The 12,274-nt window shown below is 38.8% G+C and overlaps 1 protein-coding gene across 1 annotated transcript in view; it reads left to right on the top strand.

Annotated features, from left to right (window-relative positions):
* The window catches only part of eva1ba (eva-1 homolog Ba (C. elegans)), a 22,511-nt gene extending 18,814 nt beyond the window's left edge, over positions 1-3,697 (top strand). The window contains exons 2-4 of the mRNA XM_037676829.1: positions 611-759; positions 2,864-2,958; positions 3,091-3,697. Of these exons, the coding sequence (XP_037532757.1) occupies positions 2,892-2,958; positions 3,091-3,515 (492 nt within the window). The 5' untranslated portion in view covers positions 611-759; positions 2,864-2,891 and the 3' untranslated portion in view covers positions 3,516-3,697. The remainder of the gene's footprint in view (positions 1-610; positions 760-2,863; positions 2,959-3,090) is intronic.
* Positions 3,698-12,274: the final 8,577 nt, after the last annotated feature.

The following is a 12,274-nucleotide window of genomic DNA, read 5'->3' as shown; positions in this document are numbered from 1 at the left end:
TATGTATGTATGTATGTATGTATGTATGTATGTATGTATGTATGTATGTATGTATGTTTGTATGTATGTATGTATGTATGAACAGAGAGAGAGAACATTTGTACAAAATAGAAAAATATGAAATGTTTTTATTTTGAAAAATATAAATGTTACAAAAACCAAAAGTCATGACCCATCCCTCAAATGAGATAAACATTTTGATATATGAATGGCTAAAATATCACAAAGTTGGCCAAAACAATTACAGTAGACTGCAAAAAAAACAAAGAAAAAATAAAAATGGGAAAATGCTGAGTCAGCATTCATTCAGTGATGTTCCACAGCTGATGAGCAGAAGTGATTGTGCTTTTAAACATTGGTAGTAAAACCATGATAAACCAACCAGTTTAAAGTTGGCTTCTTCAAAATCCAGTTCACAACCTTAACATCGCTGTGGTTCTGCAGACTCTGTGGGTTTTACCCCATTTGGGCACAGCTACACTAAAAACTGAAAAGCCTGATGTCTATTCCAGGACTCCGATAGGTCTGTTGCTGTTTGCTTTGCAGATGCCTCTGACTTTGGATCTAATGTAGCCTGACATGTGTGTGTGTGTGTTTGCTCTTTTCTCAGGGTGGCCAAATGAACTGTTGATCCCGAGGACCAAAGATCACAGGCTTCAATCTAACGGGGAGAAAACAGCAGCACTTTTAATACATTCTGCAGCTTCTCTTTGCATTATGAGCTGGGACTGAAGATCTGCTGTGTGCTTTCTGTTTGTGGTACGTTTTACTTGAACTGTGTACTCAACTTTACATTTGCCTCAGTTTTTACAGAAAAATGTTTCAAAGTTTTATTTATAGTCAAAGTTATCCATACAAGTTTGTGCTTGAATTTCTCTAAAATATTCCAATTTAGCACAAATGCTGCATAAATTACTGAGAAAGTCACATTGTTAACGAGCTCAAGCACTGAAGTTATAAATGTTTGCAGTTTAGAGATAAAGGCCAACAGTAACACGTGGTTTAGACAGCTAAAGGGACATTAAACGATGCATGTGTTGGCACTGTGACATGTGGTTTGATTTAGAGAGCAGCAGGTTAGAGTGGGAGGATTTCAGAGTCCGTCATCATTTCACACAAAGAGATTATTTTTTCCCACAGCCACAGTCATAACACAGAGCCTGTGTTAAAAAGGGATGGTGCCAACAGTAGTTGAAAAAGATTAAAGGCCTTCTGAGTTTTGAGCTGAGTGGTTTTCCGGTGCCACACTCATGTTGCAACGCTCTGATGTCACCCAGTCAAGGAGGTGGAAGTTCCTGACAAACTGGCAAAGTCTTCATCGACTTTGATAGAAAGTAAAGCCAGTGAAGGCATGTGGCTCCATGGCTTCCTAGGAAATCTTTCCCTCTAGAAAGACAAACTTCCTGGAGAGTGTTAGGAGTCCCGACTGCACGCAGGAATGAACACAAACACAATAGAGCGCACCGGACACAGAGGATGCCGGAAGGGTAGATTACTTAAATGTCAGGGACACAACGTCCAAACAACGCACTCGCCCTTTCCCTTCAGGTTTCATAAACTGATCCAGGAGTCCTATCTGGCAGGTGAGAGTCCTCTGTGGCCACTTGGAAAACTGATTCTTGACCTCGTTCTTTGGAGTGTTGTCATGGTTCAAAGATAACAGCACAGCCGTGGGACCATTTGCCAAATGCATTATGATGATCCAAGATGAAGTCATTCCTTAAGAGGAACACAGAGAAGCTTTTGTTGGCCTCACCCCACCCATCTGGAAGCATCAGTGGACGTAACTAATGCAGCAGCTCCTGTGGATGGAACACTGGAAAATGTTTAAAGGACTTTAAACACCTGGAGCGTTACATAGCTGTCCAGTTGCATTATGGGGGCAGCTGTGGCTGAGTGGTTAGAGCAGTCATCCTCCAATGTGAGAGTTGGGGGTTCAATTCGACCAGCCCTGCAGTCACATGGGGGCCAAGATGGTGTAGAGGCAGGGCAGCTGACTCGGGACCCGAAAGTCCCAGGTTCGATCCCCAGTCATTGCACATCTCGTGGTGTCTCTGAGCAGCACACCCTATCCCCAAATGCTCCCCAGGCACCTTCAATAGCTGCCCACTGCACCACCTAGTGGTGGATGGGTTAAATGCGGAGAGCCAATTTCACTATGACGACAATACAAAACACAATATTATTTATTATTAGTATAATTATGCTGAAGTGTCCCTGGGCAAGACGCTGACGCCCTCATTGCCTCCGATGTGCATCCCATCAGTGTAGGAATGTGAAAATGCATTGATTATTCTTTGGATAGACATCCAACCTTCAGTCAGGTCATCTGGACTGTCTCTTTTTTTACTGAGACATTCCGGCCTTCATCCAAAGGACTTCATCAGTCCGAGAAGCCACAAACAAACTGATTCTCACAAGCAGCACACTCCCATAGTAGATAAAACCCCGATAATTTGTTTGTGGCTCTTCGGATTGATGAAGTCCTTTGGATGAAGGACAAAACATCTCAGCAATAAAAGAGACCGTCCAGATGACCTGACTGAACATTGTTGGATTTTTACCTGGACTATTGAGGATGAACTTTGATATTTGTAAAGATATACAAACATCATTCATAGGACTAACATACGTACAAACATACAACACTGTGTTGTTTTTAAAGTGCTTTGTAAATAAAGTTGTATTGTATTGAATATAGTAGATTGCTGTATGAATGGGTAAATGAGGGCACAGATTGTAAAGTGCTTTGAGTATCTCAATAAAATAGAATGGCGCTGTATAAGTACAGTCCATGCACCATTTACCATTAACATAAAGAGACAAACTAAAGGTGGTGTGCTTTATGTTGGCTGCTTTCCAGGTGTGACAGAAGTGAAGTCAAAACCACGATGGACGTCAAGAAAAAAGAAATGGATCTCCTGAGCAACAGTATTGCTGCATTTGCACACATCAAATGTAAGCCACCCTTCAGAGCAGAGCAATGAACACTGATGGGATAGTCTGGTCATTTTTGGTGTGCTATTCTGTCAAAATTCCAATTTGATGTTCAAACTGAAGTTATTTATTTTCATTGTTCTGCCTCCTTAGCAAACCCAGAGAGCTTCGGCCTTTACTTCATTCTTGGAGTGTGTTTCGGCTTGGTGCTGACTCTCTGCCTCTTGGTGATCCGCATCTCCTGTAAGCCACGGACCAACGCCAGTCCCTCTACGCCTGAAAAGAAACACCTAAAAGCTGCCAGTGAGGAGGACGAGGAGAGCGACGACGATGAAGACGAAGAGGGGGATGATGTAGAGGCACCTGTTACGTTGCCCAGCACTGAAATCCCCATAGGTAACCACACCAGCCAATCAGATGGGACTCTGAGTGTGAACGTCTTTACCTCAGCCGAAGAGCTGGAGCGCGCACAGCGGCTGGAAGAAAGAGAACGAATCATCCGGGAGATCTGGAGGAATGGCCAGCCTGATATTCTGGGGACGGGAACAGGGACTATTGGAAGAGTACACTATTACTAAGATACATTAGACTAGAAGGAAAACCTGAGTTCAGAGGGGGAGTTATATGGACCTTTAGAAGGACCTGGTGTCCTCGAAGCCTGAGAGCCTGTGTTTGATACAAAATGATTTGTGAAACGAGGAACAAAAGAGTCAAGGTGCCACATTTGATGTACGTGGCTTTGACAGAGTTGAACTTTGAGATATTGCACTTCCACTGTAGCATTGTATTGTTAACTGTCTACATTTAACTGGACCAAAAAGTGCCTTAAGGGCTGAATTGCCTCTGTGGAAATGACGTGGTATGAATGTTGGAACTGAAGGACTTATGGTGAAATCGGTTTATTAAAATATATGGTGCTTACTGTCAGAGGTAAACGAAAGATGTGTGGATGTAGAGTGGGAAATGAAGCATTTTAAATAAAACGCACTATTGCAATGATAATCGTTTGTCTGCCATGAAATCTTATCATCTGTTGACTAATGAGGCTGTGGGAAAATGTCATTCTATGAAAACAACTGGCGGTGTGTTGTTAAAATTAAATTATATTGTTTAACAAACACAAACGGAACTGCAGGGGATCAAATACTTATACACGTACAGTACAATCATTGAATTTGGTGTATTTATTTTGTGCATTTGCATAAATGCTTTCAGTCATAATGCAGCACTTTTAATTTCAAAATGTCTCTTTTAAGAGACCTAAAGGTCAAAAGAATTCAATTTTATATTAATGTTACTTGAAACTCATTAGTGATATTATTTTTACAAACGGCAGTTGAGTCAGATGGTAAGTCTAAAAAGAAAGATGACTGAAATAAAAACACTCTGGAATGCTCAATCTGAGCATGAGTCAAGAATGTGTGCTGCCATCTTGGTAGGTGCTACTTGGCATTCTTATAGCCAACATGGCAGCAGGCCAAATAAACTAAACCAGCTAAAAGGATCCCAATGTTCTGCCAGTATTTGTTATTTAAAAAAATAATATTAAAAAGTAAATAATACTGGGCTCACCACTCACTCAAGACTAGATTGATAAAATTACTATTAATCAAAGTACTGAGGATAAGCATACAACTGAAAATATATTAAAATTATTGACATATATTCTTAAGTAATGGGCATTAGACTACAAACCTGTTTTACTTCCTGCAAAATAACCTGTATTTAGAGGTAAAATATATGTGCTAAATTGTAAATTAGTGTATAGGCATTTCATGCATGTGGAATAAATATTTCCAGAATTATGAGAGAAAATATTACATTATATAGGTTAAAGCTATTTTCCAAGTCAGCGTGACATCATCCGTTACGTGATGCCAAACCACCATTTTTCTTTGGTTGAAAATACTGTTGTGAAAAACTGATAAAGTGAATTAGATTAATTTATTTTTAACTCATTTATTTCTTCAAGTATATGCAAGAACGTTGTAAGGATATAGACAGAAACCCCGACCATGTCGCCTGAGTTGAGCTACACAGATGCTACAACCAAAACCAAAGAGGCCACGTAAGATTTATTTTCTAATAACTTAAAGGTGTAAAGCTTTCTATTAAATGTTAACATTCACCATATTCAACGTCCTGCTGTTTATTTTCATTCATTCAACCTTTATTTAGACAGGTTAATCCCATTGAGTCTCGAGGACTCATTTACAAGAGAGACCTGAATTTATAAGATAATTGACAAAATGAAGACCATCAATTCACATTAATTTGAACAGTCACACCATCTAATTCATGTAATAGTACGGTACTTGTTAAACAATTAAAAAAAACAAAACATAAAATAACATGTAAAACATTTATAATTTCTTACCCCATGCCTGTTTTCAGTACTATGTTTTTCTAAAGGTTTATTTAGTATATTTCATGTTCATATTCACTCAAGGCAATACAGATTTCTAGACAATTATTACACCTAAAGTAACAAAAACTACCGGTGATTAAAATGTGCCAGACATATGTGTGCACGGTGAGCAAAGCAAGCCTACAGAAGCTTTCCATCTTTCCCTTCTCAGTCTTTCAGATGGACAAATTAAACATTTTCTGTTCAGATGTTCTTGTTAGACGTGCAATAATTCACACAGCAACAGCTCACTATTTTGTCAACTTCCCCCAGACCAATATATCAGCCTGCTTGTACCGTACGTTCCAGATGTCCTACTTTGAGAATAGTAAAAAAAAAAAAAAAAAGTAAAGGTTAAAAGGTTAAAGGTTGAAATACAATGCAACCAATACTTCATTACCTACTTAAAGAGCAGTTTTGTACTGGTCTAGCTAAAAAAAAAAAAAAAAAATTAAATGACAACACTTGGTAATGTTACATAAATAATAATAATGTCATCACAATGTCAGCACTGCATGTTTCCATACAATGGTGAAATTAGTCTCTGCATTTAACCCATCCACCACCAGGTGGTGAAGTGGGCAGCTATTGAAAGCGCCCGGGGGGCATTTTGGGGATGAGGTGTGCTGCCCAGCGACGCCACGTGATGTGCAGTGACTGGGGATCGAACCTTGGACTTTCGGGTCCCAAGCCGGCTGCCCTGCCTCTACACCATCTCAATAAAATTGATAGGTTGACATTTGCAGTTGTTAATGCAAGACTGAGCTTGGTGGGAGGCTCATTACATTTTGTTTTAACAATATGCGTGATATTAGTTTATTTAAGTAAAATAAAGCTAGTTCTATGCATTAATGAAAAGGCGTTGTCAGTGTGTGGCTTTAACAAGGGGATAGCACTTAGCAAGATGGCGGTCTGAAATCTCGACTAGCCTGGAACAAACAAGTCCAGGACCCTCCTGCTGTGTCCTCCACCACTTCAGGTACTGTTTCGTTTATCAGTTTTAATATGAAGCTTGGATTTTGTGGATTTTCTTGGATTTTTATTTTTTGCTGGTTTATGTTTGGTAAAGATTACAAACGTGAGTAGCTCGGTTGGTTCAGGTCTTAGCCTCTTTAATTAACCAACAAGGAGCAGGTTGTGGTTTTCTGTAAGCTGACCTGGTCTTTTTGTGATCCAAAACTGATCTTGTAGTTTTCAAACTAAAACGTAATTTGCATCTTTTTTGACAAAAAAAAAAAGGATGTTTAATTAAGAGCCTTCATGCTGAATGTTTTTAGATGAATGTTATTCAGTAGATAATAGTTTTTGTGTAGCTGCTGCCTCAGACTCTCATAGATGATCTTCTAACATGAGTTGTCTTAAACTTTGTGATACAATCTGTTTTAAGTATATTTGCTGATAAAATGATTAACGCCCTCCAGAAGGCTGATTAGGTTCTGGTAATGTTTTAAATGTCTTTACAAAGCTGCATGGCTTAAAACTTCTGCCTACATTTTCTGAAAACGCTTCCTGCTGAACATCTGCACTTCCATTTGCCACATTAGAACCAGTTACAGTAAATGTTGATATTCAGCGCAGTGTTGTGTTTGTTGGCATTTTTGTGGGTTTTTCTTTGCACAACCTGCCGGTATCTTGAAGTGTTGCACTCACAAGATTCAGAAAACAGCAAATATTGCTTAAGACAAGGCTGCTATTGAACTGTTTATATTGAAAGCCACTTTTTGATTCTCTATCAGAGCTGGTTCTCCTCAAATCTGGTTGTTTCCAACTAGGCCTGCCGCAATAAACAAAATCAATTGATCGCATGATAAATGAAAATTATCAACCTCATTTTCATTTATCGGCTTTATCGTTTCTTCATCTTTCTCTTTCTACTGAAGACACTGGATGACAAAAATCTCAACTCTTCACTGATCCCTCCCTTTCTCTTTAAAATCCATTTTAATTGTCCAAAATCGCATTTTTGGATCGTTAAAAGCAGCTAAGCTGAGAAGCTAAGCTACGAGCTAAGCTAAGAGGCCGACCTTAGGAAAAAAACTCCGTCTTGTCGAAGTTCTAAAATTCACGGTTCGTGTAAAAAGTTGTTTTTCTCTGCAAAAAGAAGCTGAGAACTTGTTTACCGATGTTCTTAATTAAAATCTTTGTGTGACAAATGCTATGCTAAAGAGCTTGAACCACACTTAGCGTCTGCCATTTTGAGAACCGAAGAGAGACAGCCCATGTCACATCAAGGGGCCTCCCTCCCATTTTTCTTAAAGAGCCACACTGCTCGCTCCCTCACTATCCATCCTTCAGTTCAAACAGTTTTATACTGCCATCCGATGGTCAAAAAAGGTACTGCACTCAAAACAAATGAACGAACATTTCTTCTTAAATTTGACAATAATTACTAATTATTGTCAAATTTCAAATAATATTATCGTTTATCACAATAATTTCTGAAGCACTTAATCGCCCAGCAAAATTTGTTATCGTGACAAGCCTATTTCCAACTGGTCAAAGCTCTCTGCTGGTTGTTTTGTACCTGCACATGGATGGGCTACTTTAAAACCGATCAACTGGTGCACAACTCTGACTGCTCTTTTGTTGATCTGTATCATGTTTCGTGTTATTTTTGCATGTCGAGTAAAACATGATCACAGTTTCCCTGTCTTCAATGGTTTTTGTGAATCGCTATTGGATACTGCAGATCTGTTTTCCCATGATGGCAAGAAAGCATTTAAGGAATTATTGTAGCTTTATTTTTGGTAACCTTGTTGCTGCTTCCTGTTGAGTTCCAATTTCAGCCCATTCTGCGTGAGCACAACATCCCCTGTTGTAGTTTGTGCCGTCTAGCAGCTCAAATGCCCACGCATAGTTTGACCGTAATGACTTGTGTCAGCCTCTGTAATGTGGTTTTGGGAGGAGTGTACAACATCCACTCCTAAAACTCTGATGTTCTGAGTTTACAGGGATGACGAAGTCAGAGCTTGGGACGGCCAGTTTCGTTCGTGTGATGAATTAGTTCCGCCGCTGACAAAAATAGGATTTCGTCGCCAATACAGACGAATGAACCGCTCACGCTGTTTGGATGTTTGTGCTGGAAATTATCACAAGTGCTTTGTTGATTTACAAGAATTCTTGGCACGTCTGTAACATCCTGCAAAGAGGAAAAATTGACTAAATGTTCCCCAGTCCATGACATGTGTCAACATTCTTTTGCTCAGCCATCTTGGTGCCAGAAACATCTCAACTTCCATGCACCAAGACGTTGATGTAGAACGGGGTCAGATCAGGGAGTTCTGCCGGACTCAAAGGGCAGAGAGCTGCAGAAGCAGAACGGGTTCTGGTTTGCATGAGGGGTCCGCTGTGGTTTCAGTTGGCATCACCTCTGAAGTTCGGGAAACTTCTCAAATGGTTGCGGACTTTAGGTTTGAATTGATAAATTGATTTTCATTTTGTATAAATCTTAACGCATTGCACGCTAAATAGATTTACTAGCTCCAATCTTCTGGCCTGTCGCGATAAACAATAAATCAATCACATGATAAATGAAAATCGTCGACCACATTTTCATTTATCAGCTTTAATATTTCTTCGTTCTCTCTTTCTTCTGAAGACACTGGATGACAAAAAGCTCAACTCCGGTGCTCTTCACTGACCCCTCCCTTTCTCTTTTTTCATCAAAATCCATTTTAACTGTCCAAAATCACATTTTTGGATTGCTAAAAGCAGCTAAGCTGAGAAGCTAAGCTACGAGCTAAGATAACAGGCCAACCTCGAGGGGAAAAAAACCCTCTGCCTTGTCGAAGCTCCAACATTCACAGTTGAAACCCGTGCCTTCGTGAAAAAGTTGTTTTTCTCTGCAAAAAGAAGCTGAGAACCTGTTTACTGATTTTTTTTATTAAAAGCTTTGTGTAACAAATGCTATGCTAAAGAGCTCAAACCACACCTAGCGTCCGCCATTTTGAGAACTGAAGAGAGACAGCCCATGTCACGTCAAGGGGCCTCCCTCCCATTTTTCTTAAAGAGACACACTGCTCGCTCCCTCACTATCCATCCTTCGGTTCAAACAGTCTTATACTGCCATCCGGTGGTCAAAAAAAGGTACTACACACAAAAAAATTAACCAACATTTCTTCTTAAATTTGGGTTTGACAAATTTCAAACAATATTATCGTTTATCGTAGTAATTTCTGAGACAATTAATCGCTCAGCAAAATTTGTTTTATTGTGGCAGGCCTAACGATCACCTCTTTATATTAGAACAAGGAAAGCATCAGAGCACTTTTCAGGTCCTTAAGAATCCTGTCCTCTCAGCCGGGTGCAAGATGAGTAGGAATGGGGATTTTAATCCAAAACACTCTTCAAGTTTGTCTGTAATTTATTTTTCTTTGCATATCCCAAAAGGATTCAGGTGCAGAGACATGTGCTTCTGTTAATTCTGCCAACCTCAGATATTTTTATTCTTTTGCTTTCATTTGGGTTGATGGATCAACGTAGAGGGGGAGTAAAACTAAGTTTGCTGGTAACCATAGTTTCTGCACTAACATCCTTTCAAAATAAACTACGATTCCAGAAAGATACTGGGCGTTGCGCTAAAGTGTGCCAGAAAACGCAGTCCGAGTAGAAAAGCACCATTAGAAAACAACTTGGTGTGTCTTTCACAGGTGCCATTGTGGTTAAACAAAAAAATTCTTGTGAGGGTTGAATTATCCATCCATTATCTTTACCTGCATCTTCTTTTTCGGGTCGTGGGGGGTCACTGTGCGGGAGGCGGGGTACACCCTGGATTAGGTTGCAAGTCCATCACAGATGGTTGAATTAATTCTTCATATTTACTTTTTTAAGTATACTTTGAATATTTGAAAATCACCGCAACCTTAATCACAGGACTGGGACTTGGAATTGATTAGTTTATGGTTTACTTTAATGTACACAGTATGGATGCACGATATTGGATTTTTGGCTGATATCAGATATGCCGATATGTTAAAACCTTTTTGGCCGATAATCAATACCAATAGCTAATTTTTCCCTAGACCTACTTACAGAGACTACATAGCTTTCTCTGATGTGGAATTAAAATACTATGTTATTGTGTATGGTCTATGTCAGTTGGGCCTGCTACCAAATGCAGATGCCAAAAAGGGGGCTGAAAATGATGTAACACTATATATTATATAAAAAAACAGCACCTTTTATATCAGTGAATTATTTTGATGGAATGGCCGATGTCCGATATTTAACTTTATCGCTAATATCGGCCGATACCACGTCGATAATATTGTGCATCCCTAGTACACAGTCCTATTTGAAACTGATCATTTGTACATTCATAATATTTTACCAGTACATTTTCAATCTCTTGTGCTGCCCTTGTTATGATTTCTGTCTCCCGTTGTTTCAGTTGCAAAACTTGGAAGTTATGTTTCAAAATAAAAGCAGCAAAAATGAATATGGTAACCCTATTAAAGAGATTTCCGAATGAACTAATAGGAATGTGATTTTATCCAAGTAAATAAAAGCAAACCGACATCACTGGTTTAATTATTTTCTCGTTTTTTTAATTTTAACCTTGAATATTTCACCTCTAATCTCCCAAAGACTTCACTTTACACTTTATTAGTTATCATTCAGGACCAACATTGCTATATTTATCTGTGAAGTTAGATTATGTGAAAGCTGTTTATTGTGATTTATTGGTGTTCCTTGTTGGCCCAAGTGACCCATGACCACTCTAATCTGTACGCTGGAATGCAGAGCTTTAATAACGTTGTCTGCAAATTCTTGCACTTCAACTTTTGTCTTGTTTAAGTTAAATTCTCATGTAAGTGAAGCGTCCTCTAAATGAACATTATTTAACATATGTTTTAAAAGTACTTGCTTCCTGTGGGCATGTTAGAAGTGCCTGATAAGCTCCAGGTGTTGTCCACATGTGTTCAGCAGTTTTACCTTTCCAAACACAAAGCAGCACACTTTAACCAAAACCAAATCTTTATATAATGTCTGAGTCTGTTCCTGTGGCTAAGATGTATCAACGTCCATGTTTTTCTTTTATTCAAAAGGAGGATGTTCTGGATTTGCATTGACACAAGTTACCAAACGAGCAGAAGTGGCCAGAACTCAGAGCATTTTATGACGGCTCAAAATTAAAATTTTATTTAAAAAATGATGTTTGTTAATAGTAGTTTACTGAAATGTTCAATGTAGAAGGCAGCACTTGCAGTTTCCTCTCACTGCTGAAGAGTTTTAATGTTTGTTCACTTCTACCAGTCACCAAAAGCTTCTTCATAAGAACTGAAGCACTGCCCTCTAGTGGATGACTGCAGCATGACAGCGTTGTAAATATTTTCAGAAGCATTTGAGAGTTGAAGCTGCTTCAAAATGAAAATTAACAAATAAAATTAAATCTTGTGCAATTTTCTGAAAAAAATACTGCAAACAGGAAAAAAAAAATCTACAAGTTTCACTGAGGCCCTGATCTCAATGTTGGACAATAATCCATCACCTTACATACTGCATGTCCAAGAAGAGCACTGAGCACTGCTTGAACAAACTTGAAGATCTGAGCCCGTCCTCACCTGATTTAAATCCTTTAGAGAACCCTTCAGGCGCTCAGCAAACATCTGGATTAGAGACGAGTCACCATTCTGAGCAGCATTTAGCAAGTTGCTGCAGTTCTAATCAAATATACAGCAAAGTGAACGCTAATGGGCGTTCAAAAACAACATTAAAACTCGTTTCATTCAGCAGTGAGAGAAGAGGCTTCAGTAAACTACTTCTATTAACAAATAAATTTGTAAAGCTTTTAAAGTTTTTAGCTTATTTGTAAAACTAAACAGTTTATGTGCTTTAAAAATAGACAATTATTAGGTGAAAAGAAATAAAATTATTCATGTAATTTAGTTAGCAAAAAATGTAGCATATCACTTATGATGTACCTTTATT

The sequence above is a fragment of the Nematolebias whitei genome, chromosome 5 (assembly GCF_014905685.2).
Source record: "Nematolebias whitei isolate Nwh7 chromosome 5, NemWhi1, whole genome shotgun sequence".
NCBI lineage: Eukaryota > Metazoa > Chordata > Actinopteri > Cyprinodontiformes > Rivulidae > Nematolebias > Nematolebias whitei.
The sequence above is the reverse complement of the archived record's forward strand: the minus strand, read 5'-3'. Positions and strand labels throughout refer to the sequence as shown.